Source organism: the organism of the source record quoted next, unplaced genomic scaffold (genome assembly GCF_019419815.1).
Source record: "Pyrus x bretschneideri cultivar Hongxiangsu unplaced genomic scaffold, Pyrus_bretschneideri_v1 Contig10, whole genome shotgun sequence".
Taxonomy (NCBI): domain Eukaryota; kingdom Viridiplantae; phylum Streptophyta; class Magnoliopsida; order Rosales; family Rosaceae; genus Pyrus; species Pyrus x bretschneideri.
The window spans coordinates 1,421,851-1,448,343 of NW_025999391.1; the positions used below are offsets into that span (position 1 = coordinate 1,421,851).

Consider the following 26,493-nt stretch of genomic DNA (forward strand, 5'->3'; position numbering starts at 1 on the left):
TGAAGTTGCAAGATCAAAGCATGGCATTTTTCTTTCTCAAAAGAAATATGTTATAGACTTATTAACTGAGACTGGGATGTTAGCTTGTAAACCTGCAGACACACCAATTGAGCAAAACCATAGATTAGGAGACTATCCTGATCAAGTTTCGGCTAACAAGGAAAGATACCAAAGATTAGTTGGGAGGTTGATTTATTTGTCTCATACACGACCTGACATAGCCTATGCTGTAAGTGTGGTGAGTCAATTTATGCATAGGCCAAGTGAAGCCCACATGGATGCTGTACAACGCATTCTCAGGTATTTGAAGTCTGCTCCTGGAAAAGGCTTGATGTTTTCCAATCATGGACATCAAGAAGTTGAAGGATACACTGATGCAGATTGGGCTGGGTCAGTAACTGATCGCAGATCGACTTCTGGATACTTTACATTTGTTGGAGGAAATCTAGTTACTTGGCGCAGTAAGAAGCAACATGTAGTGGCTAGATCCAGTGCTAAAGCTGAATTTAGAGGTATGGCACACGGCGTGCAAGAATTGTTATGGCTCAAGATTTTGTTGAGAGAATTGGGTTTCAATTCTACAAAGCCATCAAATCTTTATTGTGATAACAAAGCCGCCATTAGCATTGCTCATAATCCAGTTCAACATGATCGTACTAAACATGTTGAAGTGGATAGGCACTTTATTAAGGAAAGGTTGGTTGATGGTACCATTAACTTGCCTTATGTGAAGAGTGATAACCAGCTAGCAGATATTTTAACAAAGGCAGTGTCAAGTAGGATTTTCCATCTTTCACTCAGCAAGTTGGGCATTCGAGATATTTATGCACCAACTTGAGGGGGAGTGTTAACTGAAACAACCATTGTTGACTAAAGAATCAGCCATTGTTGACTAAAGAATCAGCCATTGTTGACTAAAGAATTAGGAAATCAGACATGAAATCCATTGTAATTAATATAGTAGTTTCATAGCAGTTTTTTTTGACTTCTTGTACTGGTTTCATACCTGATCATCATTGCTTGTATTCCTATATAAATCCTCCGATTGGGAGATGAAAATATCAAGAAATTAACTCTATTTTGGCAAATTGCATAATAAGTTGCATCAGATAGATGTTATATATATATATATATATATATATATATATATATATATGTAACCAAGTAGAAAAGTTATATTTTTCTGAACCACGAGCAATTCTACAGTGACTTCAAACACTCTCCATGCCTCTGTTTTTATCCAACCGATTGAGTTTTGAGATGCTCAATTTGCATCATTATGCATCTATACTCCAGTAGTTTCTGTTCCATTATTTCTTGATGTTTTTAACATTTATTCCTTTTTTTATCTCAGACGTCGTTGGATATATTGTAAATTTCACAAATCGGTAAGCAATTGTGTGCCTTAATCTTTGTTTGCCTGATCTGATCCATTTTCAAGGAAAACTTGCTAATTGATATTTATTGTTTCTCTAATTTCTCAGAAAGAATGCAGAAATATTCCTCAATGCGAACTGAGCTCAACGGGGGGTAGGTTTCAGAATATCTGATTCTCTTTAATCTAGACTTCACAGTTCACATTTGTGTTTTGCTATGAACCCATTCTGTATAATATGTTTTAGTTTCTTCAAATTGGTCCTACAAATTGTTTGCTTATATACATTCTAATGCTACCAGGAACTTGAGAACAGCATTTCGGAGTCCCTCGAATTCAGAAGGAATTTATTTGGTTGATCCTCTATCTAACATATCAAACTCAGGCAAGACTAAGCAGCCATTGAAGCTATTGTCCGTGGAGGGGCTAAAAAAGGCGCTAAGGTTTGTCATAGACAGCATAGGCTTTATATATAATTATATATGTGTGTGTGTTTATATATGTATATATACATATATACTGTTGAACCAATGCAGCCAATGCTCTTTACTTGCCAATGGTAGAATGCCTTATCATTGTATAAATTTTATCTTAATCCACCGTCTTTTAGAAACAGGAGAACAGAATTACATTCATATATACACAGACATGTAACACATGCAATTTGTTGATGAAGGTTTATATAATTTTGTCGAATGATTTGTTTAGCACCTTGTATGAACAGCGATGGAAGTAAAGTGACTACAAATACACACTCCCAAGGATTAAGGTTTCTGGCTGCGGTCACAAGTAAGTTTATGATGATGTGATCCTTTTGCAATTTGTAAATGCAAGTTGTTCATTTTCCTCGTCACTCAAGATTTGTTTGTCCCTCAGGAAACCATCTGCTACAACTACGGATCCATCCAGAGTCATCAGAAACCATCAAATGGATGTAAAAAGAATGAAAAACGAAAAGGAGAATACTTTGGCAGGAAAAACAAAGCCGGCCACATTAAACATGATGGAATTCGATTACATAAGCTCGGACGAAGGATTCTGTAGAAAAAGGTATGTAGGCTAAAAAATATATTTGTTATTGATACGTGAATGTGGAAAAAATGGAAGAGAATGCTTTTTTTCTCATTATCTTTCTCTACAAGATTACAAGGATATATATACATGATACAAGTGTGTAGGTAGGACAAGGTAGCCGTCCTAGTGTGTAGGTAGGACAAGGTAGGACGGCTGTAGGACGACTTGACGGCTGTAGGACGGCTAGTGTGTAGGTAGGACAAGGTAGGACGGCTGTAGGACGGCTAGTAGTTCCAATAGTGAATAATATTATATACAATTACACAAGGACTCCAACCATATTCCTTATTTGTCTAACACTCCCCCTCAAGTTGGAGAGTGGATGTCAAGAACTCCCAACTTGCGTAACATACCCGAAAACTTTTCTTTCCCAAGAGGTTTGGTAAACAAGTCTGCCAACTGTTGTGCCGTACCCACATGCTTGGTCTCTATTGTGCCATCTACAATCTTATCTCGTATAAAGTGACAATCCATCTCAATGTGACGAGTTCGTTCATGAAAAACAGGATTGGCAGCTATATGTAACGCTGCTTGATTATCACAAAATAAAATGGAAGGACCATCCAAAGGAATGTTCAAATCCTTCAACAAAAAACGAAGCCAAACTATCTCGCAACAAGCACCTGCCATGGCCCTATATTCCGCCTCTGCTGAAGAGAGCGAAACGGTTTTCTGTCGTTTCGTCCGCCAAGAAATCAAAGAACCGCCCAAGAATACACAATACCCAGTAGTCGAACGGCGAGTGATAGGGCAACCTGCCCAATCAGAATCACAAAACGCAGTTAACTTGGTCTGGTTGTCAGAACGAAATAATAAACCTTGACCTGGAGTAGCCTTCAAATAACGAACAATACGAAGCGCAGCATCCATATGAGATATCCTTGGCTCGTGCATAAAACGGCTTAGAACATGCACAGAATAGGTGATATCCGGCCGAGTGATAGTGAGATATATTAACCGACCTACTAATCATCGATACTTTTCAGGATCCTTGAGAAGTTCTCCTTTATCAGATAATTTTGTGTCATCCATAGGAAAAGCACTGGGTCGTGCTCCCAAAAAACCATAGTCCTTGAGAATCTCTAATGCATACTTGCGTTGAGAAATATAAATCCCTTGTTTGGAACGAGAAACCTCAATACCCAAAAAATATTTTAAATCACCAAGGTCTTTTATCCGAAAATGATCACGGAGGAAAGACTTCAGAGAATTAATGGCACTAGCATCATTGCCTGTAATCACAATATCATCCACATAAATGAGCAAAGCTGTGAAAGAAATACCAGACTTTTTAGTGAACAATGAATAGTCAGCTTTGGATTGTTGAAAACCGGCAGAAATGATGGCACTAGTGAATTTGGCAAACCATTGGCGAGAAGCCTGCTTAAGACCATAAAGTGACTTGTGAAGGCGACACACAAGATTCTCCCCCTGTCGCCGAAGACCAGGAGGAGGAGACATATAGATTTCTTCATGTAAGTCACCATGTAAGAAAGCATTATTAACATCAAGCTGATGAAGAGACCAAGAATGACTAGCAGCAAGAGCAAGAAGACAACGCACCGTAATCATCTTAGCAGTAGGAGAAAAAGTGTCATGATAATCAATACCTTCAGCCTGAGTGAAGCCTTTAGCAACCAAACGAGCTTTGTAGCGGTCAATAGAGCCGTCGGAATTGTGCTTGAGTTTGTACACCCACTTACAACCAATGGGAATTTTGCCAGGGGGCAAGGAAGTTAAAGTCCAAGTACCATTAGCATGTAAAGCTTGAAGCTCCTCAGTCATAGCACGTTGCCAATTGGGGTCAGTGGCAGCCTCGGCAAAGGAGGAAGGCTCCACAGTCCGACTGACAGAGTTAATGTAAGAAAAATGCTTGGGAGAGTAACGGTGATAAGAGAGAAAATTACAAAGTGGATATCGCGTACCTTGTGTAGAACCGGGTTGCGAAGTCGAAGATGGGTGGGATGGCAGAATCACCTGCGAGCAAACGTAGTCTTTTAAATAGGATGGAAGTTTATGGGCACGGGAAGAGGTGCGGGGAAGGGGAGGATTGGTAGGTAGTGGGGGGGTAGGGATGTCCGTGGGTAAAGGGGCATGGGGAGGAACGGGTAATGGGGCAGCAAGGGAATCTGTGGGAGGTGTGGAAGGGGAAGAAGGTGGAGGAGGGTGAGGCGTCGGGGCAGGAAGGGGTGGGTTATATGTAAAGTCCAGAGGGGGTGGGATGGGTAGGGTAGGCGAAGAGGATGGGATAGGAGGGTGAGAAACGGCATAAGGGAAAATAGTTTCGTGAAAGATGACGTCTCGACTAGTGAAAATGCGGTGATTGTCGAGATCGTAAAGGGTATAGGCCTTTTGTCCATGAGGATAACCGAGAAAAATGCAACGATGAGCCCGAGGGGAAAATTTGGTGGTGGGAGTGACAGAGGTGGCATATGCCAGACAACCAAAGACGCGGAAGTGGTCATAAGATGGGGTTTTCGAAAAGAGAACCTCAAATGGGGATTTATGATGGAGAAGACAGGTAGGGAGACGATTGATGAGATAAGTAGCGGTAAGAACACATTTCCCCCAAAACTTGATAGGAAGATGGGATTGAAAACGAAGGGCGCGAGCGGTTTCAAGAAGATGACGATGTTTTCTTTCAACAACGCCATTTTGTTTGGGGGGTATAAACATAAGAAGTTTGTAAAAGCACCCCATGATCAGAGAAAAAACTACGAAGAGATAAAAATTCACCACCATTGTCAGTACGAATGCATTGGATGGTAGTGCGGAATTAGGTAGTGACATAAGCAAAAAAATCCTTAATTAATTGTTGAGTGTCGGATTTATGTTTCATGAGGAAAACCCACGTAAAGCGAGAAAAATCATCCACAATGGTTAAGAAATAATGAGCACCAGAAAGAGAAGATTGACGATTCGGGCCCCAAATATCACAATGAATTAAAGCAAAAGGGAAAGTTGATGAAATTGAACTCAAAAGAAAAGGTTGACGAGTTTGTTTTGTCAACGGACAAACATCACAAATATGACTAGAATCAAAAGTACAATTAAGAGAGCTAGATGCTAAAGCTTGCAAACGAGTGGAGGAGGGGTGACCAAGACGCCTATGCCAGAGGGAGGAGGGGATGGTAATGATGTTGCAGAGAGGTTGACGGGTGGGGAGAGAAGAGGTAAGGCCCACAAGGTAATACAGATCGCCACGTCGCTTACCCACACCAATCATCGCCTTCGAAACCAAGTCCTGCAAAACACACCAAGAAGGAAAGAAGGTTATGGAACACGATAATCCAGCTGTAAGTTTACCAACCGATAAAAGGTCCACTCGGAAATTAGGGACACATAAAACATCCTTCAAAGTAACTGATGAATTTAAAGGAAGAGTGCCGGTAAAAGTAATGGGAGCGGAAGCACCACTAGGCAAAGAAACAGGCGGCAAATGTGAAGGAGAACGATTAACCAAACATGAGGCGGAAGAAGTAATATGATCCGTAGCACCACTGTCAAGAATCCATTGACCACGACGAGAGGTGACAGGTAACAAACCTTGGGCAAAATCAGTAGTGAGCACGGCATTGGCCTGAGGAGGGGTGGTGGTGTCACGTAGAGCAGCTAGAACACGGGAGTGCTGCTCGGCAGAGAGGTCAGGCATGGCAAGCTGCAAGTCATGCAAAGTGGGCTGGGCCCCGTGCACTTGGTGGGTCGCTGGAGTAGAAGAGGAGGCGGGGGCCTGGGTGCCTTGCACGTGATGGGCCTGGGTGAAATTATGGGGCCGGGAAGCAGAAAACCGTGGCTGCCGGGGAGGACTGGAAGGTGCATGGCTGCGGGAAGAACTGGAAGCAGTGGCACGGCGCAGTGGTCGCCACGGTTGGCCATGGAGGGGAAGGCCAACGGGATAGCCATGAAGTTTATGGCAGGTGTCTCGAGTATGATAATCAAAATTGCAGTAGGTGCAGTGGAGGGGAGGACGAGCAGAGGAGGGACGGGACGGGCCACGAACAGCCATGGCAGCAGGTTGATCGACAGAGCGGAGGACGCCCAGGGAGCGTTGTTTTTCAGCTTGAGACACCGAGGAACAGGCCTGACGAACAGTGGGAAGGGGATTCATTAAAAGAATCTGGTCATGAACAGCAGCAAAGGATTCGTTGAGGCCCATTAAAAATTGCATGAGTTGTTGACGGTCATGCTTGGCGTTGCAAGAGCACGTGCAGCCATCATTATAAGAAGCAAGCTCATCCCAGAGAGCTTTCAGGCGAGTAAAATAGGCGGAGATAGAAGAAGAACCTTGAGAAATTGTAGCAAGTTCCCGGTTCAGTTGGAAGATGCGTGGAGCATTACTCTGAGAGAAGCGTTGATGCGATAATTATACGCACACAAATTAAACCCTCTTTTTGTCAATTGTAGTATAAGTATAAGTAGGGATCGTTCTGGACCGGGGATTAGGAGGGATTGTTAACCACTTGGATTTGACTTCAAAAACGTAAAAACAAGTTTAAAACACTATACTAAACTCGAAGAATGCAAAACTAAAAGTAAGAAAGATTAAGACTAAAACTTAAACAAAATATGTGGGGGGGGATTTAGGTTTGGACGAGATTAAACTAAAGTGGATAGATTGCAAAGAAAACAAATTGTAAATACGAAATTGACGGAAATGAATGGATGGAAAAGCTAGCTAAGGGGTTCATCTCCACACATGTTATACTTGCATACAAACTGATTTCTAATTGCTTTTCAATAAACCATGAATTCTCAACGCCCCGGGTTAATTAGGTCCGCTTAAATTAACCGTCAAGTTTTCCTTAAGTTAATGAATTGGATGATTGCATACGACAATCCAAAGCATTCCTCACAAGTTCCCTACATGAATTGCATAATAGAGATACAAGCAAGAATCATTAAGCATCATGAAAACTATAAGTGTTGACGAGGCATTCGTTACTATGATTGCATGAAACTTATGCCAAGAATATGTTTAACGCGATTGTTTATAAGCAACCTCCACTACTTGTGAATATAAGTTCATAACTATTATGTGAAACTCACTTATATTCTAGCGTCAAATTCATGCATGAAAATTAAGCGTTCATTCTTAATAAACATACATAAATAGGTTATCAATCAAACAGTTAAACAAATTGAATTCACAACTTATGAAACGTAATTAAAAGTAATCAAATCATATTACAAACATAAACATAGTTTCGAATCACCCCCTAGCTAAAGGGGGTTTATTTCCTCATACGTACAAAACAAAGAGAATTGAAATTAAACATTGAAATCAAAGAAACGCCTAAACATTCCAACAACTCAATCTTGAATTGTATGAACGTTTAGGCCCTCTTATCTTCCTCTTTATTGTAGCATAAGGTCTAGGGATAGTTGGTTGGGGGGATGGAAGTGTGGAATGGAAATGAAATGGATGAAATGGAGAAAGGAAACTCACGGCAATAATAGGATTTTAAGATTATGGTGCGGATTCCCCCCTAAACATGAATGAGTGATAGGTATATATAGGTGGAAGTGCATGGATTGATGAAGATTAGTGGGAGATAATGGCAATGCACGGATGAGCATTATGTAAATGGGATAGTGGATGGAACACGGCTGAAATGGAATGGTGGAGGTAATGCACGGATGGAATAGGATAATGGGAAGTGGTGTGGGTGGAATGGTGGGAAGGTATAATGGTATATTAGGGTGATGGAATGGTGGAGGTAATGCACGGATGGAATATTATGGAATATTGGCTTATGGTGGCTGAATCATTATTAGTTTATTAGCCCTAATGGCAATGGACGGTTTATGGAATGAGATATAGTGGATGATTTAAAAATGGGAAGTGATGGTTAGGTGGAATGGTGGATGAATCATTAGGGTTAGTGCCATGCACGGATTGATTTCTTTTTGGTTTATTAGGGTTAATGGCTGATTTGTTATAGGTTAGTGCATGGAATATTAGGTTAGAAAAATGGCAGATTATTTTAGGGTGAATGGATGCCACGGATGGAATATTATATTAGGGTTATGTGGATGGTGAATGGGATGAATAATGGGATGGTGGATGTAGTTATAATAAAATGAAAGGTAATGCACGGCTTAGGAGGAAAATTGTGTGATGCATTGTTTTGGACGTCCATTCCTCGTGCTCTATTTGCATACACCACATTTTGCATACACCACATTCCAGCTCAGGTTTGCTCCAAAAGCTCCAAATTGCATCATTTCATGTAATATGTCCTTTAAACCTGAAATATGTCCTTGACTTCTATCTTGAGTGTTGTGCATTTCAATTGTGGAGGATGAATTTGGTATGAGCATATGGTGTCACTGGTTCTCGCATCTAAGTAGTAGCATTCTATTCATGAGATCATATCTAAACATGCTTCTTAACTCTAGAAATTGCATTCGTTGTGAAACATATATGTGAGCATTCGTTTTCATATCTACATCAATCTTCTCACATATGACTAGTTTAGGGTGTGGAGTTAGAAAATCTGAGTGAAAATAGAGTGTATATCTTGTAAGGAATTGAGGGAATTCTCTAAGGCATGTTACTACATTCAAAGCATTGTTTTAATTGATTACTTGTGAACAAGTGAGTAGTGGCTTTAATTAAGTATGTGCTTGTGTAAAGAGGACTCAAATCTGTAGGGATAACGATCTTTAACATGTCATGTGCATTGGAAATCCCTGAGGCGAACATTGGAAGGTTTAGTTTTTGGTTTTGGTTAGTTTGTTTCGTTTTGTTTTTCTTTCTTTTGTTTGTTTTGCTCGAGGACTAGCAAAAGCTAAGTGTGGGGGAATTTGATAGGAGCATATTTATGCGCCTTAGTTAGCTAGTTCTTATGCATTTTTGTTATGTTTTCTTCGTTAAAGTAATCTTTTAAGCTACGTTCATGTGTTTTCAGGTTTAAAGGACATATTACATGAAATGATGCAATTTGGAGCTTTTGGAGCAAACCTGAGCTGGAATGTGGTGTATGCAAAATGTGGTGTATGCAAATAGAGCACGAGGAATGGACGTCCAAAACAATGCATCACACAATTTTCCTCCTAAGCTGTGCATTACCTTTCATTTTATTATAACTACATCCACCATCCCATTATTCATCCCATTCACCATCCACATAACCCTAATATAATATTCCATCCGTGGCATCCATTCACCCTAAAATAATCTGCCATTTTTCTAACCAAATATTCCATGCACTAACCTATAACAAATCAGCCATTAACCCTAATAAACCAAAAAGAAATCAATCCGTGCATGGCACTAACCCTAATGATTCATCCACCATTCCACCTAACCATCACTTCCCATTTTTAAATCATCCACTATATCTCATTCCATAAACCGTCCATTGCCATTAGGGCTAATAAACTAATAATGATTCAGCCACCATAAGCCAATATTCCATAATATTCCATCCGTGCATTACCTCCACCATTCCATCACCCTAATATACCATTATACCTTCCCACCATTCCACCCACACCACTTCCCATTATCCTATTCCATCCGTGCATTACCTCCACCATTCCATTTCAGCCGTGTTCCATCCACTATCCCATTTACATATTGCTCATCCGTGCATTGCCATTATTTCCCACTAATCTTCATCAATCCATGCACTTCCACCTATATATACCTATCACTCATTCATGTTTAGGAGGGAATCCGCACCATAATCTTAAAATCCTATTATTGCCGTGAGTTTCCTTTCTCCATTTCATCCATTTCATTTCCATTCCACACTTCCATCCCCCCAACCAACTATCCCTAGACCTTATGCTACAATAAAGAGGAAGATAAGAGGGCCTAAATGTTCATACAATTCAAGATTGAGTTGTTGGAATGTTTAGGCGTTTCTTTGATTTCAATGTTTAATTTCAATTCTCTTTGTTTTGTACGTATGAGGAAATAAACCCCCTTTAGCTAGGGGGTGATTCGAAACTATGTTTATGTTTGTAATATGATTTGATTACTTTTAATTACGTTTCATAAGTTGTGAATTCAATTTGTTTAACTGTTTGATTGATAACCTATTTATGTATGTTTATTAAGAATGAACGCTTAATTTTCATGCATGAATTTGACGCTAGAATATAAGTGAGTTTCACATAATAGTTATGAACTTATATTCACAAGTAGTGGAGGTTGCTTATAAACAATCGCGTTAAATAAATTCTTGGCATAAGTTTCATGCAATCATAGTAACGAATGCCTTGTCAATGCTTATGGTTTTCAAAGAACGTAATGATTCTTACTTGTATCTCTATTATGCAATCATGTAGGGGACTTGTGGGAAATGTTTTGGGTTGTCGTATGCAATCATCCAATTCAATAACGTTAGGAAAATCTGAGGGTTAATTAGTGCAATCACGGTTAACCTGGGGCGTTGAGAATTCATGGTTTATTGAAATACAATTAGAAATCTTTTTATTATGCAAGTGTAACATGTGTGGAGATGAACCCCTTGGCTAGCATCCATTCATTCCATTTCGTCAATTTCATATTTACAATTTGTTTTCTTTACAATCTATCCATTTTAGTTTAAATTCGTCCAAAGTCAATCCCCCCATATTTTGTTTAAGTCTTAGTCTTAATCTTTCTTATTTTTAGTTTTGAATTCTTCGAGTTTAGTATAGTGTTTTAGTTTGTGTTTTTACGTTTTTGAGTCAAATCCAAGTGATTAACAATCCCTCCTAATCCCCGGTCCAGAACGATCCCTACTTATACACTTCACTACAATTGACAAAAAGAGGGTTTAATTTGTGCGCGTATAAAACTCGCATCAAATTTTGGCGCCGTTTAAGCTCAAGTCTCACAGGGATGTAGTGTTTGTTTAAGTTCCTTCCTTCAAGCATGTTACAAAAACTAATTTTTATCATTTGTGATTACATGTGAATTCGTAAACTATAACGACAACCAAGCATAAACCAAAGAGTATATCAAACGTCCTTCCATGTTTGTAACTTTCTTTAACCATCATGCAATTAAAAACCAAATCCTCATCATTGCGTTGGAAGGTACCCTACGACACAAACACACAAAAACAACTCTTTTTGGGTTTTTCATAACAATTTTTCAAATTTTTATGGGATTTTCGAATTTTTAAGTCAAAACACATTAAAACAGTTTAAAAACATTTTAAAACAGCAAGGATCAATACTTGAAGTTATGGGTGATAAAATCCAACAAATTTGCATCAACATACTTAGTTACCCCCCCCCCACACTTAAATCAAACATTGTCCTCAATGTTTTAAGCTTAAAACACACCAAACAAAAGAAAACATATAAAACAGCAACTAAACATACTAAACATGGCAGAATGTATCTAACAAAGAGAAGAGTTTTAGAGATGCAAATCTGGTTATGGAGTGTAAATTCCATCTTCTCCTTGGTGATTGCAGTGAGGCTTCATCTTGAGTGATTCCACAGGCTTACTCTTGAAATGCGCTGCTCCCATCGTTGATTTTCCTTTGTGCTACTATTGAACTGGGTAGCAGGCTTCCTTTGGTCTCCCCCGAAGGTCTGAGCTTCCTCCTTTTATCTGTTTCTTTGTTCAATCTCTCCAATTCGTATTGAAGAGGGTTAGAGGATAGCTCGGCAAAGCTAGGTAAGCAACCAGGGAATAGAGTCCAGATAGACTCCAAGTGCCGGCTGATTGCTTCTTTCACTTTGCCATGCAAGTAATATCAAGGACAAAGGAAAAGACAGGGAAAGAGCATGATATGATATACCTTTGCTTTTGCCCTTGATGATATGAGATACCTTTGCTTTTGAAGAAGCGGTGAATGAATCAGCACATGTATTTGTGGTGCTGTTTCCTCCTGGGTCATCTGTACTCCAGGCATCTGGTATCATCTTTGGGGAAGAAGAAAGAATGGAGTATTTCGAAAGACTTTGCTGGGAGTGTGCCCTCAGAGGTGAGAAAGAGTTGGGCATTTTCTTCAGTTCTGCTTTGCCAAAAAAAATGAAGGTCGACATATATAGGGAATTCAATAGCAAGTGGTGGTACTGTTCTTTTACCGTTGTCGACAAACGTTTTGATCCCGCAAATCCGGCTTTTTGAAATAGTGACGACTCTTCGATCTTTGAATTTGCCTCTTCGATTTCTGAGCAGTCGCCCCTTCGATTTCTGAACGATGCCCTTCGCTTTTTGAACGACACGTAGTAGCGCGGATACGGCTCTGTCTGAGATCTTTTGACAAGTGGCACGCGTTTTCTGCAAAGCCGGGAGTTTTCGACAAATATGCACACGCTTTCTGGAAAGCCGGGAGCTTTCGGCTTTGTCTCCCACATTTGTTGGCTAAAGTGTGCAGCTGATTTCTCGCCTTCCACGCGTCTTCTGAAAAGCTGGGATTGCGTCTGACGAGCTGGTGATCTTTACGCCGGAAATTCCGGTTTTGAAGAGTGGTGTCTCTTCATTCTGAATTGGTGAACGCCTCTCCTTTAATAGAGGTGATTGATCACCTCTAGCATGCACACTTGAAAATTGCCCAGAAATCGTCTCCGGCCCATTTGAAAATCTACTTTGTCCACTCCTTCTCTTTTAACTTCGTGAACAATGGCTAGCTCATCCAACCCATCGAACCTTTGCTTAGATTTGAGTCTAAGCAGTGATCCGGTCGGGTCTCGTCAGGGTAAGGTATGGTGCCCGTCTTTCTTATCTTCCCATGGCCCTTTTACAGATGAGGACTCTGTGATGACGGATCCCACAACGGCTACGATAGTGGCTCGGAACCTCCTCACTCCCAAAGACAGTCAGCTGCTTTCTGGACGGTCCGATGAGTTGGCCGTTCAAGAGTCCTTGGCTCTTAGCGTTCAGTGCGCTGGCTCTGTGTCCAACATGGGCCAACGCCTTCTTGCTCGCTCCCGACAGGTTGAATCCTTGATGGCGGAGGTGGAGAGTCTTAAGCAGGAGATCAAACAGCTTAAGTACGAGAACCGAAGTTTGCACGTGCTTGCCAACAATTATTCAACAGGCATGAAGAGGAAGCTTGATGAGCTTGATGACCGTCAACGGTTTGCAGCTTTCTTCCAGAGGCACCTCTTTCCTGGGTCATCCAGCGTTCCACCAAGGTTTGAGGCCTTGAATGATCTATCTTCGGTGCCTCCTGCTTCGATGCCTTCCGCTCCGATACCTTCTGCTCCGAGACCTCCTGCTCCTAGAGTATTGCCATGTAATGGGGCCTCACGTACACAACCCTTGTGAAGCCTCCATCTTTCTGCCATGTTTAGATACAATTGTAATTTCTCAAAAATAAATGAACAAGTTTTTTTTTTTTTTTTTTTTTTTTTTTTTTTAATCACTCGGAAATCAATAAACAAGCTTTATTCACTGTATTGGGTTGCCTCCCAAGTAGCGCTTGCTTTAACGTCGTACAGCCGGACGAAGAACACAATCTTGCCTTAATGGAACCCACGGCATGGAGTTGATCATTGAATGGATGATGATACTTGAAATGTTCCGGCAATGGTTGAATTTCAAGAGTGGGTGCCCTAATTATTGACATCAACAACATATTAGTCAAAAACGACTTTGGATTTTGAGTTGGTGGCTTACCTACATGCTTCAATAAGAACTTAAGTACATCCTCCACGAAATGCTTCTCAAAACATTCAAGAATTGGATCTTTGTATGGAGTGGAATAGAGATCTGTCCTAAGATCCATGTAAACTCTTTCACCAAATTGGATTTGAGTAGGTGCCTGCAATGAAGAATGTAACACACGATTAATTGAAGTGGGAATTGGAATTTGAGTTGGTGGCTTACCTATGGGCTGCAATATTGGCTCTAAAGTCGCAGCACATTCAACAAATGCACAAGGGATGTTTTCATTTAGATTGGACATTTTGAAGGTTGTGGCTGTGTGATCCACTCCAATTTCCTCCTTTATGAATTCAAGATGCTCCTCAACCACTTTTTCCTCGTGAATTGTTGGAAAGGTGTCCAAGATGTCTTTCTTCCCCTCATCTTTCATGGATTGCATGAACCTGCCAGGGAAGGGTGCATTTGGGGGAACAAAGTTAGAAATAATTAAATTTGGAACAACCTTACTTGAATGGGGTGGTGTAGGAATATTGGGAGGTTGCAGCAAGGGTTGTTCTTCCCTTGCCGTGCCTTGTGCATCCTCCTCCTCTTCGAGCAGTAGCAATTCATCCATGGGCTCATCTTCAACCATTTGTTCTTGAATTTGTTCCATGCATTCTGCATTCTGCCTAAATTGACTGTTCCACTCAGCCAACTTTTTTGCTTGATAGAAATCCTCAATTGGTCGCCAAAATGCGTTTTGTTGAAATGGTTGAGCTTCCCTGCCCTGCTCCACAGAATTCAGTTGTTGAATAACTTCCTTAAAATAATTTGATATACCTGAATTTGGATGTGAAGATTGAGGGGAAGGCTGTGGTGGTGCATATGAATCCTCATATGGTTGCCAATATGTTTCTTGGTGAGTCTCCTTAGCTTGATTTTGTGAACCCTGCACCAAAGAGTTTAATTCATTAAGAATTTGATTATAATCTATTGACGAACCTGAGTTTGATTGAGCATATTGCATATAAGGTTGTGGCGGCTGCATAGGTCTTGAACAGAACTCCTCATATGGCTGCCAATATGCTTCATGTTGAACTTGTTGAGCTTTCCACCACATAGAGTTTGAATGATCACTCCAATCGCTTTGTGGATATTGATTGGCTTGGTATCCTTGCCTATAAGACGCACTAAATGTAGGGACATTTTGTATTGTGGTCCTTTCAGCAATCTGCGACAATTGAGAAGTAAGATTTGCCAATTGAGCTTGAATGCTAGCAACATCCATGTCTTACTTCTCAAGCACCTAAAATCAAAGAAAAAGAACTAAAGCAAATATCAAAAGTAACATCAAACAAAGAAAATAAAACTAAGTTAGAAACTAAAACGAAAACAAACTAAACGAAAATAAAAGAACCAAGGGATTAGCAAAGTTGCTAATCCCCGGCAACGGCGCCAAAATTTGATGCGAGTTTTATACGCGCACAAATTAAACCCTCTTTTTGTCAATTGTAGTGAAGTGTATAAGTAGGGATCGTTCTGGACCAGGGATTAGGAGGGATTGTTAATCACTTGGATTTGACTCAAAAACGTAAAAACACAAACTAAAACACTATACTAAACTCGAAGAATTCAAAACTAAAAATAAGAAAGATTAAGACTAAGACTTAAACAAAATATGGGGGGATTGACTTTGGACGAATTTAAACTAAAATGGATAGATTGTAAAGAAAACAAATTGTAAATATGAAATTGACGAAATGGAATGAATGGATGCTAGCCAAGGGGTTCATCTCCACACATGTTACACTTGCATAATAAAAAGATTTCTAATTGTATTTCAATAAACCATGAATTCTCAACGCCCCAGGTTAACCGTGATTGCACTAATTAACCCTCAGATTTTCCTAACGTTATTGAATTGGATGATTGCATACGACAACCCAAAACATTTCCCACAAGTCCCCTACATGATTGCATAATAGAGATACAAGTAAGAATCATTACGTTCTTTGAAAACCATAAGCATTGACAAGGCATTCGTTACTATGATTGCATGAAACTTATGCCAAGAATTTATTTAACGCGATTGTTTATAAGCAACCTCCACTACTTGTGAATATAAGTTCATAACTATTAGGTGAAATTCACTTATATTCTAGCGTCATATTCATGCATGAAAATTAAGCGTTCATTCTTAATAAACATACATAAATAGGATATCAATCAAATAGTTAAACAAATTGAATTCACAACTTATGAAATTTCAATCCAAATATAATCAATTCATATTGCAAGCATAAACATGGTTTCGAATCACCCCCTAGCTAACTAGGGGGATTTAGCCTCTCATGTTCACAAAAAGAGAATTACAAATGAATTTAAACATAAAGCACAAAGGATTGATTACACCTAGAACGCCCAACGAATTCACGTGAATTGGTGCGCGTCGAAGCTCCTCTTTCCTCTTCTCCTTCTGCGGCAGTGTGGTTAAATGGATGATTTGGATGTTATTTTGGGTTGGGGATGGATTTAGGGAGGATTGGTGGTGCGGCAAGGTGTTGGAGTGATGGAGGAAGGTTGGTATGGTGGCTGGAAGGCACGGCTTTGGAATGAATTGAGGGAATAAAAAAAATGGCTGAATGAATTGGTGGAAAAATCACGGCCTCCTAAGAGAATATATGGAATTAGGGTTATATTGGCTACGGATGATGGTGGGTTAATGGGATAAAAAAAATGGAGTGAATGGCTTAGAATAATAAAATGGCATGAATGGGTTTTTTGGTGATGGTGGATACGGCACAAAGGAGAAAATGGAATTATGGTGCTGAATCATTAGGGTGAGTGGAATGGTGGATAAATAATATATTAGAGGATTAGGGTTAATGGCAATGCACGGTTTTGGGGATAAATAATGGGATAATGGGAAGTGGTGTGGGTGGAATGGTGTTGAAATGGATGGTGGCTGATTTGTTTTTGGTAGTGCATGGCTTAATGGATAATTAGTGGAAGATAATGGGATAGTGCGGATGGTGGGAGAAGGTAATGGAATGAATAATCAATGGCATGAATAATGAATGGGAAAATGGGAAATGCGGCTGGATGTTAAACAAATGAATGAATGGGATATGGTGCTCGGTTTTGGGTGGATAGTGGAGAAAAATGGGAGAAAAATATAAAAAGGTGGCAGAATAAATAAATGGCAATGGGATCATGGTGGCTACGGCTTAAGTATGAATTAATTAGGTTTTGTGGTGCTGCATGATATGAATGAAAAGTAGGGGAATTAGCGTCAATTTGGAAGGTATGGCTGGGAGAAAAATAGGGTAGAATGGGTGATATGGATGGGTGCGGCTGCAAGATTATTGTGGCTTGTTTGAGTAGGATTCCTCGTTTTGGTAAGAATTCATCGTTGGAGTAGGAATTCGTCGTTTCTTCACGTCTTCAACTCATTCATTCCTCTTTCGCTCCAAAAGGCTCCAATTTTCATCTTCTTGCACACTTTGGCCTTATAATCTGAAAATATACAAAAGTGGCCTTAAACACTGAAATAGATAAGTAAACACAACATAAATGCACGAGAACAAGCTAATTAAGTCGCATGAATATGCTCTTATCAAGCGTTCGCGAAGATCATCCCATACAGCTTGGACAGAGGTGGAAAAAAGCACAGATTCTTGAAGGTCAGGTTCCAAGGAATGCAGAAGCCAAGAGAGAATTATGTCATTGCAACGACGCCAAGCCGCGTGAGCATCAGGGTCGTCGGAGGAAGAAGGTTCTTGGATATCGCCAATGATGAAACCAAGTTTATTCTTGGCACTCAAGGAAAGCTGCATGCCACGGGCCCAGGATGTGTAGTTATCACCATTCAACTTCTTGGATACAAGGACAAGATTCGGGTGGTCGGAATGATGAAGGGAAAAAACACTATCGGAAGAAGAAGAGTCAGCCATGGGAACGGCAGAGAAAGCTGCCGAAAAAAAATTAGGGCTAGGGTTATAAACCTGCTCTGTATACCATGTAGAAAAAGGTATGTAGGCTAAAAAATATATTTGTTATTGATACGTGAATGTGGAAAAAATGGAAGAGAATGCTTTTTTTCTCATTATCTTTCTCTACAAGATTACAAGGATATATATACATGATACAAGTATGTAGGTAGGACAAGGTAGTCGTCCTAGTGTGTAGGTAGGACAAGGTAGGACGGCTGTAGGACGACTTGACGGCTGTAGGACGGCTAGTGTGTAGGTAGGACAAGGTAGGACGGCTGTAGGACGGCTAGTAGTTCCAATAGTGAATAATATTATATACAATTACACAAGGACTCCAACCATATTCCTTATTTGTCTAACAGATTCTGAGCCTTGTTTGCAGTAATTCTAAACATGTTGGCTAAATTAACGTTGAGTTTCGATTCTGGGGAAGTAATTGTGCACCAAGGAATGGAGCAAACAAGATTCGTAGACCTGTCTGGCTTTGGCCACTGAAGATCTGCAACAAAATTTTGTAAGATTATTGCCAATACATGTTTTTATAGATTTAAAATTGCAGAGTATGTTCCAAGCTGACATTTAATTGTTTATCAGTGTTAACAATAATTGGAGAATTGTTCTATTTATTTTGCCAATCAGGAACAATTTTTGTCTTAATTTATTGGTAGAAGTGGTCAAAGAATTTGCTGCCTTCAAGTTTTCTTCTATTTTTCATCATGTGCTGCACTTTGTGAGTGCCTTGAAAACTTTGAGAAAGATTGAAAAATTGTACATGCTTCCGTAGTACGTTTATCTATTTGATTACGAATTTTAAGAAAGAAGACAAAGAAGTGGTAAAATCCATCATATTCTAAACTATCTTAAGTTACTAAAAGAGATTCAAACTTATATATAAATAGACGTTTAAGTTGGCCTGATAATTGATTTAACCGACGTTTGTATTAAAATATCATAATGTAAATGTCATTAAGGATCATAATTCCAAGCACAAGCACGTTGGTCGACATTGCTCTAGGTCTTCACATGCTTGCAAATTACAAATTAATCCTATGTAATTTTCTAGGACCAAACAAATCATGTCAATTAGCAATTGATTAGGGTCTTAATTAAAGGTGGAAGGGACCAAGGTATCTTGATACGGAGCCCGATGTAGAGATGTTGATTGGAGACTAGGAGCAGCAGGTGGGCTGGTCGTTCATGCACATGCACTCATGGAGTGGGTCCCATGTGCTACTCAAATTTGTATTGATTTGCATTTTAAGTGTATTAAGCTTAATTAAATAATCAGATAATTGGGATTTTTCCACAAAGTTTAGTAGTTATTAAATAACATTTAGTGAAGAATCTTCCTCTTTTTTTTTTCTTTCTCATAAATAAGAGCAACATCTTCCTTCACTTAAATTGATAGGGACTGAGCCTAAGGGTTTGGTCACCCAAACAATTGGTAGCTACCTTGTCACTACATTTGTCTTGATAGGCAAGGGGTTTTTTTTATCTTGTGTTTGATTAAGAACAAATGTCGATGAGATTTAAACTCAACATCTTTAGTGAAGTAAAAATTTTATACCATTATACAAAATCGACATTTGACACCAAGAAGCATCCTTGAATGTATCATAATTTTTTTGATCAAAATGAAAATTTTGTTCATCGACGATGCAAAAGGCTTGTAGTGCTAGTGTTTAAGAGCATTTACTTCTGCAACCGAAGTCCTAAGTTTTTAATTAACAAAATCAAATCTACAATATCTCACAAGAAGTGAAGTTTGTGCGTACAAATATTGCAGCTTATTCCAACTCAAAACAAGTAAATTGAGAACGACTTTAAAAAAACCGTTTGCTCCTTATTTCGATTCAAATGGAGCCTCGGTTTGTTTTTTATTTTCTTGACTTGAAGGCAGGAATCGCAACAAAACAACAAACAGAAAAACATAGAAAAAGGAGAGAAAAAGGAGAGGCATAACCACCTAACTGCAAATTACAAAACAAAACTTTGAATCAAAGCAAATTAGCACTTATTGTGGAGCTGGTGATCAGTCCTTCTCCCAATTCAAAATTCAAATCATTCAAACCGACCACCTAAAGTATGTACTTAACTAATTAATTAAATTATGATTTAGATAAAGAATGCTCATTTACTTCTTTACCTTCCCCACATTGTCTCTCACTAATTTCCCCTTGATCCTTTTTCAAAAAAATTAATTGTTTTCTCGAACATTGATTCATTTAGCATAATCTATGAAGTGCCATGACAGGGCCTACAACAAAACTTTATGCTAATATATATCAATATATTCTATAAAATGTGTGTGTGTATCTTTCAACAAGTATGATGAGGTGGGTGGATTGGCTATTAACCTTTCAACCACCACGAATTTAATACAAGGAATTGCTTGGTTGCAGGGCCAGTGAGTATCATAAGATCAAATCTTCTGCATTCAAAATGGATGTGATCTTTCTATGATCTCAATTAATAACTAATACATATTTATGTACTTAATTTTTCTTAATTTTATTGTTATAAATTTAATATGTGTCAAACAACAATTGGGGTCACAGAGAGGCCACAGTCCACACCAATTTTAGGTGTTGAAGATTTGATCTCGAGCATGATGAGGTCATTAAACTGAAACAATCTATAAATGATTTCCGCACTCTCCTATATATTTCTGCATTCTTCTTTTATTTTTTAGTCTTACAATTAAATAAAAAATAAATAAAAATCAGTCGACAAAAACAAGAGAAATGGGATGCAGAAGAACAAAACCGAGAGTGTGATCACTAACCTCCCTCTTAATTTTCTAGCTACTTTGCTTTTTTCCCTCATAATTAGTGCACATTATATTTGGTCACCTTGAAAGGCAAGGATCCCTACAACATTAACCATAGACCCCCACCTAATTAGGTATTTTCCATATCTTTGCTTCAGAAGAAAGCATGGATGGTACACTGAAAATCTTCACATGAAAATTAAAATTAGCATTGCAAAGTCCACGAAAAAACTTGTCAACATCCATCCTTAATGCCATTTGAACACATGCATTCAGATCTCAAGACATTCATACCCATCTTAATCATCTTCTTTAATTATGTAACCAACACATCTGCAATGGACACTTTTATCAGTGTCGTTTTAAGATGTTGTAAGAGCATCTTCAATGGGAGAAGCTAAAGCTAGTTTTAGCTCTTCTTTTACATTACTGTATTGAAAAAACGAGATGTAAAAGAATTTTTGGTTCACTTAGTTAAATGGAGATTCATCACTAAAAAAAGTAATTAAATCGCGGTAGATCTCCACGTACACTCAATACTAGAGATGCTCTAAAGCATGGGTTGGCTATGCTCTTTTGCCTAAATACATGCATTACTTAAGGCTGTTAGGTCAACTGCCTAGTTCAAGTTTGAAAATAAACACAACCATCATATTTTACAGGAAGTTTAACAAAAAGGCCTTAGTACTGTTTATTTTAACGAAAAACCATATTTTTACACTAAAAAGTCAATTCTGGTACTATTCACTTTACCATTTATTCTGTCATTCTCGTTAAAATTCAAAGTTTTCAAGTCATTTTCATTAGTTTTCCTTATTTTAGAGAAACTAGATATGTAAACTACAACCTAAACAATACTTTAATTGTTTAATATTCTGCCCAAAGAAATGGAAAAGATATTGTTACTTGTCTCTCATCTTTGCAGAGAGTGATATTACCATTCTCATAAATTTGCTTATGAAGTTGATAGACTACGAACGAATAGTAGATTATTAAGTAAAATCTACAGTCCGACAACATAAGTCATTGATAAATATTTCGGGGGTATGTATGGTTTGGATTTGGACACTGAAATAAAATCCATCAAACATATTTGTTAACAGGAAAAAGAAAAGAAAAGAGGAAGATGGAAGAGACAGAATTGCCATGCACGAAGCACAGCTTTTTAGGGTTTACAAATCCACATGCAAATTCTGGTACCAAGTTGAATGGTATAACCCCACACAGAATAAATGGATCAAACCTCGAAATTCAAATTAATAGCCTAGTTATATTCTTTTGTTTCCCCAATAGGTAATACGTCTCGCAAATGACTTTTTATCAGTGGAGAGTAGTATTGCTCTTACATCATGATATGAGTTCAAATTTTAATGATTTTTTAATTTAATAAATTTATCGTTTGATCAAAAAAAAAATAATAATAATAAATAAGTACAACTAACTAATTCATGTAATCTTGTGATTTTCTTTTGAATCCCTTGAATTAGAAGGTACTTAAGAAGGCATAAGAGGTGTTTTGTTGGTGGAGTTTTACTGAGTTACAAAGAAGTTGGAAACTTGAATTGGGACTTTGATTGGGCAACATTTATTGCGTAACAGTCACACTGACACGCAATCTTACTAATTTACTTATTATAATATAAGTGAAAAACTGAATACATATGTCTTAATTCTATATATAATATTGTACGTGCGTTATACAACAATGTGAAAGTTACACACAACTTCACGTGACAGTGACAGTGAGACGGACACAACAGAATTTACTGAATTGGGATATTGAGTCATTGAGGTTCACGGTAATACATTAATATCATACTCTTTCATTATAGCTGGCAAGAGCTGGCTCTTTTAGGCCCAGCCCCCTTCATCTTTCCCTTCCCAACCCTCTCTCTGGGTCTCAAAGACAAAACTTGTCTGGATTGTGGGGATTAAAGAAATCAGAAACTTCTGCTGTATTTTGGATTAGGGTTTTTGTGGAAGCACAAGTAGAAGAAGGAAGAGGCAGAGTTGGGTGGAGAATGAGTGCCTCCAGGTTCATAAAGTGTGTCACAGTTGGGGATGGAGCTGTGGGAAAAACCTGTATGCTCATCTCCTACACCAGCAACACTTTCCCCACGGTAAACTTCTCTTCCTTTTCCGTTTGATTGCTGAGAAAGTGAAGTAAAAAATGTGAAAAGTTTGAGTCTTTGAGGTTTGTCTTTAGTTGGGTTTGCTTAGCTGAGCCTAGTAGGGTTTTCTGGTCACTCAATGTGGGTTTGCTGCAAGTTTCTTGAGCAAGTTTCCTTCTTTTTGTTTGGTTTCCGAGAACATGTGGGAGAAAGAAAGAAAAGCTTCGTTTTGTGTATTGTGTTTCATCATTTATGTTTTCACACCAAATTAGGAAATGAGAAGAAACTTGATTCTCATGATTTGATTGGGGGTAGTTGGTGTATTGTAAGTAATTCATGCTAAATCTAACTTCAATTTTAACACGAACAATTTCCGGCTTTTAATTTAGCAAACTATTATTTTCAACATTTCTCAGTTTACCCTCTATTTGGTATGTAAAGTATTACAAAGAAATCTTGTATTTGACATCAAGTTTGAGCTCTTGTGCTTGAATTGAAATGATCAAAATGCTTATGTTGAAGTGCAGAATTTATTAAGAGTTATTGGTTTTGTCCATTTGACTTTGACCATTTCTTTGATTTGCCATTCCTTAACCTGTGTTTAGTCTTATCTCACAATTAAGCCAAGTAACTGAGTTGAATATTGAGCTTCGATAAATTTCATGTCTACAGATTTCTCTGCTTACACAATTCCTTGATTGATCATAAATGGTGAATAGACACCTTTCTGCGTTATACCTGTTTAATAGACTATACGATTGCTCGGCGTAAGGTGCTTTTTGTGATTTAAAAAGTATGGCATGCATGTAACTTTGAGAGTTTTCGCACATAGATTTGCATTGGTGTGATTGTTAAAAATTTCAATACTTTTGCTTTCATATGTTTATTTATTTATTTCTGTATGAGATTGACTTTGCAAGAGATTGATTACGATTTGCTGTCTTCCATTGCAATGTTCTGGGGAACAGGACTATGTGCCAACTGTGTTTGACAATTTCAGTGCAAATGTTGTTGTGGACGGGAGCACCGTTAATTTGGGGTTGTGGGATACTGCTGGTAAGTCCAAATCAAAACAAACATTCCTTCCTTTTGTCTTCTTCTAAAGCTTGGATCTGATGTTTTAAATTTGTGAAACAGGGCAGGAAGATTACAATAGATTAAGACCGTTGAGCTACCGTGGGGCAGATGTATTCCTACTTGCATTCTCTCTCATAAGCAAGGCCAGCTATGAAAATGTTGCCAAGAAGGTAAGACAAACTATCCACAGTTAATTCTTTCGTTTCCACCACCCTCTTCTTTCATCTATTATTGTTTGATCATTGATGTCTAACTTCGCTGATGAAGCTTTCTTTCTTTCCTGTTTTAATGTTTAGTGGGTTCCTGAGTTGAGGCATTATGCACCTGGTGTTCCAATTATTCTTGTTGGAACTAAGCTCGGTTAGATCTCTAGAATCTCTACCCCCTTGCTTTCCTTTGTTTCCTATTACGCTACTCCTGAGTTGTGATTGCTATCAGTTTTGACTTCAATTGCTCTATTATTCTGTAGTTTTCCTTTCCCTATGAATATTTTTCCTAGGGTTGTAGCTTTGCCTGCTTATGCTTACCTAAGAATTCTTGGTTGGATCCGATAGGGTTCATTGCATACTTCAAGATCGAAAGGGATGGTCAACTGCATCTTTTGTGTTGATTGTTTCTGTTTTTTGTTACACTGCCTGGGTTGCTTTCTCATGCAATCCGTGCTTACATATTAGCCTTTTTTAGAATGTCAAAGGATTCTTATGATAAAAGCTTAGCAAAGGTTACAAGTTTAATTTTGAAGAACTCTTTTGACAGCTTTCTCTTTGTAATGGCACTAAATTGTTTGTCAGCAGGTGCTCTTTGTAAACCCCCTTTCAAATCAACATTTAAAGATGTACATATGTTGGATTTACATGTGCATTTTGAAATACAAAGATTTGTCTGATATCGTCAGGATTGCCTCATCCAATCATGTCTTGGTTATGTTGCCGTAGCGTCCACATGTACTCTCGTTCACATCATGTTATTTTGCAGTAGCATACTGGATGTACTCTTTATCTTTTCTGTCACTAATCCTTTGCTTTTCATGACTGCTATATTTTATTGCTGTAGATCTTCGAGATGACAAGCAGTTCTTTGTAGATCACCCTGGTGCAGTGCCAATTACCACAGCGCAGGTATTTTCTGGTGCAACATGAATTTACAGTCGCATATTTCTTTGCTTAATTATTTATTTTGACATCAATCTATTTTTTTTTTTCTCACAAAGTCTGGCAACTAATAGGATAAAGACCTCATTTTCTACATTTTTTTTGGTTTCTCATTTGGGTTCCTTTTGAAGGGAGAGGAACTAAGGAAGCTGATTGGGGCTCCGGTTTACATAGAATGCAGTTCAAAAACACAGCAGGTTTGTAACTTCAATTCAGATTAGTTTAGACCGACGGGGAAAGTATGCATTGGTCTAACATTGTTTGCGGTAAATACTCCTTTGTGAATGCAGAATGTGAAAGCAGTCTTTGATGCAGCCATTAAAGTGGTTCTCCAGCCACCAAAGCAGAAGAAAAAGAAGAGAAAGGCACAGAAGGCCTGCTCTATATTGTGATTTGTGATTGTCAGAAGAAAGTGCGACCAATTAGCCATTTATCCATTTATCTCTCTCAGCCCCTGTGCTATCTTTTTCCGCCTGGAGGAAGCCACAGGCTGGGAATTGTAGTTGCGACTGACAGGTGTAGGAGCACTCTTTACGTATGCATCAAGTTCTTTGTTTGTGCTGTCCTTGCAGTGTTCTGATTTGTATATTAGTGCTTTGCATTACGATGTTAGTAACATGCAGAAACCTCTTCTCTTTGGGTTTGATTTCCCTAATGTATTGTCTCTATATAGTACTGAAATTCTACTTTTTAAGCGACGATAATATCCACATCGTGTAACTGATTTAGTACATTTCAAAATTCACGATTATGTATATGTATTATATGAATCATGATAATTTTTCTTGCAGTCTTGAATGTTAGTGTGACAATGCTCTCTCTCTCTCTCTCTCTCTCTCTCTCTCTCTCTCTCTCTCTCTCTCTGTAATGTACATATGCGTCCGTAAGAACATATACAAAAATCTCTGTTTGTAATGTATGTGTGTCTGTATGAACATATACAAAAATGTTCAAGTGTGGTCCGTGAGAGGCTGGGCAAATGACAATTTTCAACGCGAATGTCCGTACCTAAATTGATCTACAACCACACGCGCGCGCGTACACACATGAGCGGTCTAAAGGAAAAGTTAAACGGTCCAAGAATTGTCGGACATAATTGATGATCAAGAAAGAAAATGGCAAAAATAGAATGCAGAAAGAAACAAGAACAAAAGTAGAATGCAGTAAGCATTGCAGGGAATGTCACGGTCTTTATGTTCAAAAAGTGTTTGTATTTCGTTTTAGAAGATTTTCCAAATCATTTTTACAGCCCATCAACTTTGGAATTGTCCCAGAAACTCAAGGCGTGAACTATTTGAGGCTAAGCACGAATATATCTTTTAATTCTTTAGGTTGGTAAGAAGCATCCACAGGACCACTCCCACTGCCAACCAATTGGAGTCCCTCAGTCATCACTTTCAG

At 38.6% G+C, this 26,493-nt stretch overlaps 2 protein-coding genes across 2 annotated transcripts; both read left to right on the forward strand.

The window, feature by feature from the left end:
* Positions 1-943: 943 nt before the first annotated feature.
* LOC125480681 lies at positions 944-2,429 on the forward strand. Its single transcript, XM_048591710.1, has 5 exons — positions 944-1,388; positions 1,485-1,530; positions 1,678-1,818; positions 2,100-2,164; positions 2,252-2,429. Exons 2-5 carry the CDS (start codon positions 1,490-1,492, stop codon positions 2,311-2,313), a joined length of 309 nt encoding a protein of 102 aa, XP_048447667.1. The 5' UTR covers positions 944-1,388; positions 1,485-1,489; the 3' UTR covers positions 2,314-2,429.
* A 20,153-nt stretch (positions 2,430-22,582) lies between these two features.
* LOC103946643 (rac-like GTP-binding protein 5) lies at positions 22,583-25,882 on the forward strand. The gene is made up of 7 exons (XM_009357401.3): positions 22,583-22,873; positions 23,833-23,920; positions 24,002-24,111; positions 24,238-24,301; positions 24,995-25,059; positions 25,224-25,289; positions 25,383-25,882. Exons 1-7 carry the CDS (start codon positions 22,775-22,777, stop codon positions 25,482-25,484), a joined length of 594 nt encoding a protein of 197 aa, XP_009355676.1. The 5' UTR covers positions 22,583-22,774; the 3' UTR covers positions 25,485-25,882.
* Positions 25,883-26,493: the final 611 nt, after the last annotated feature.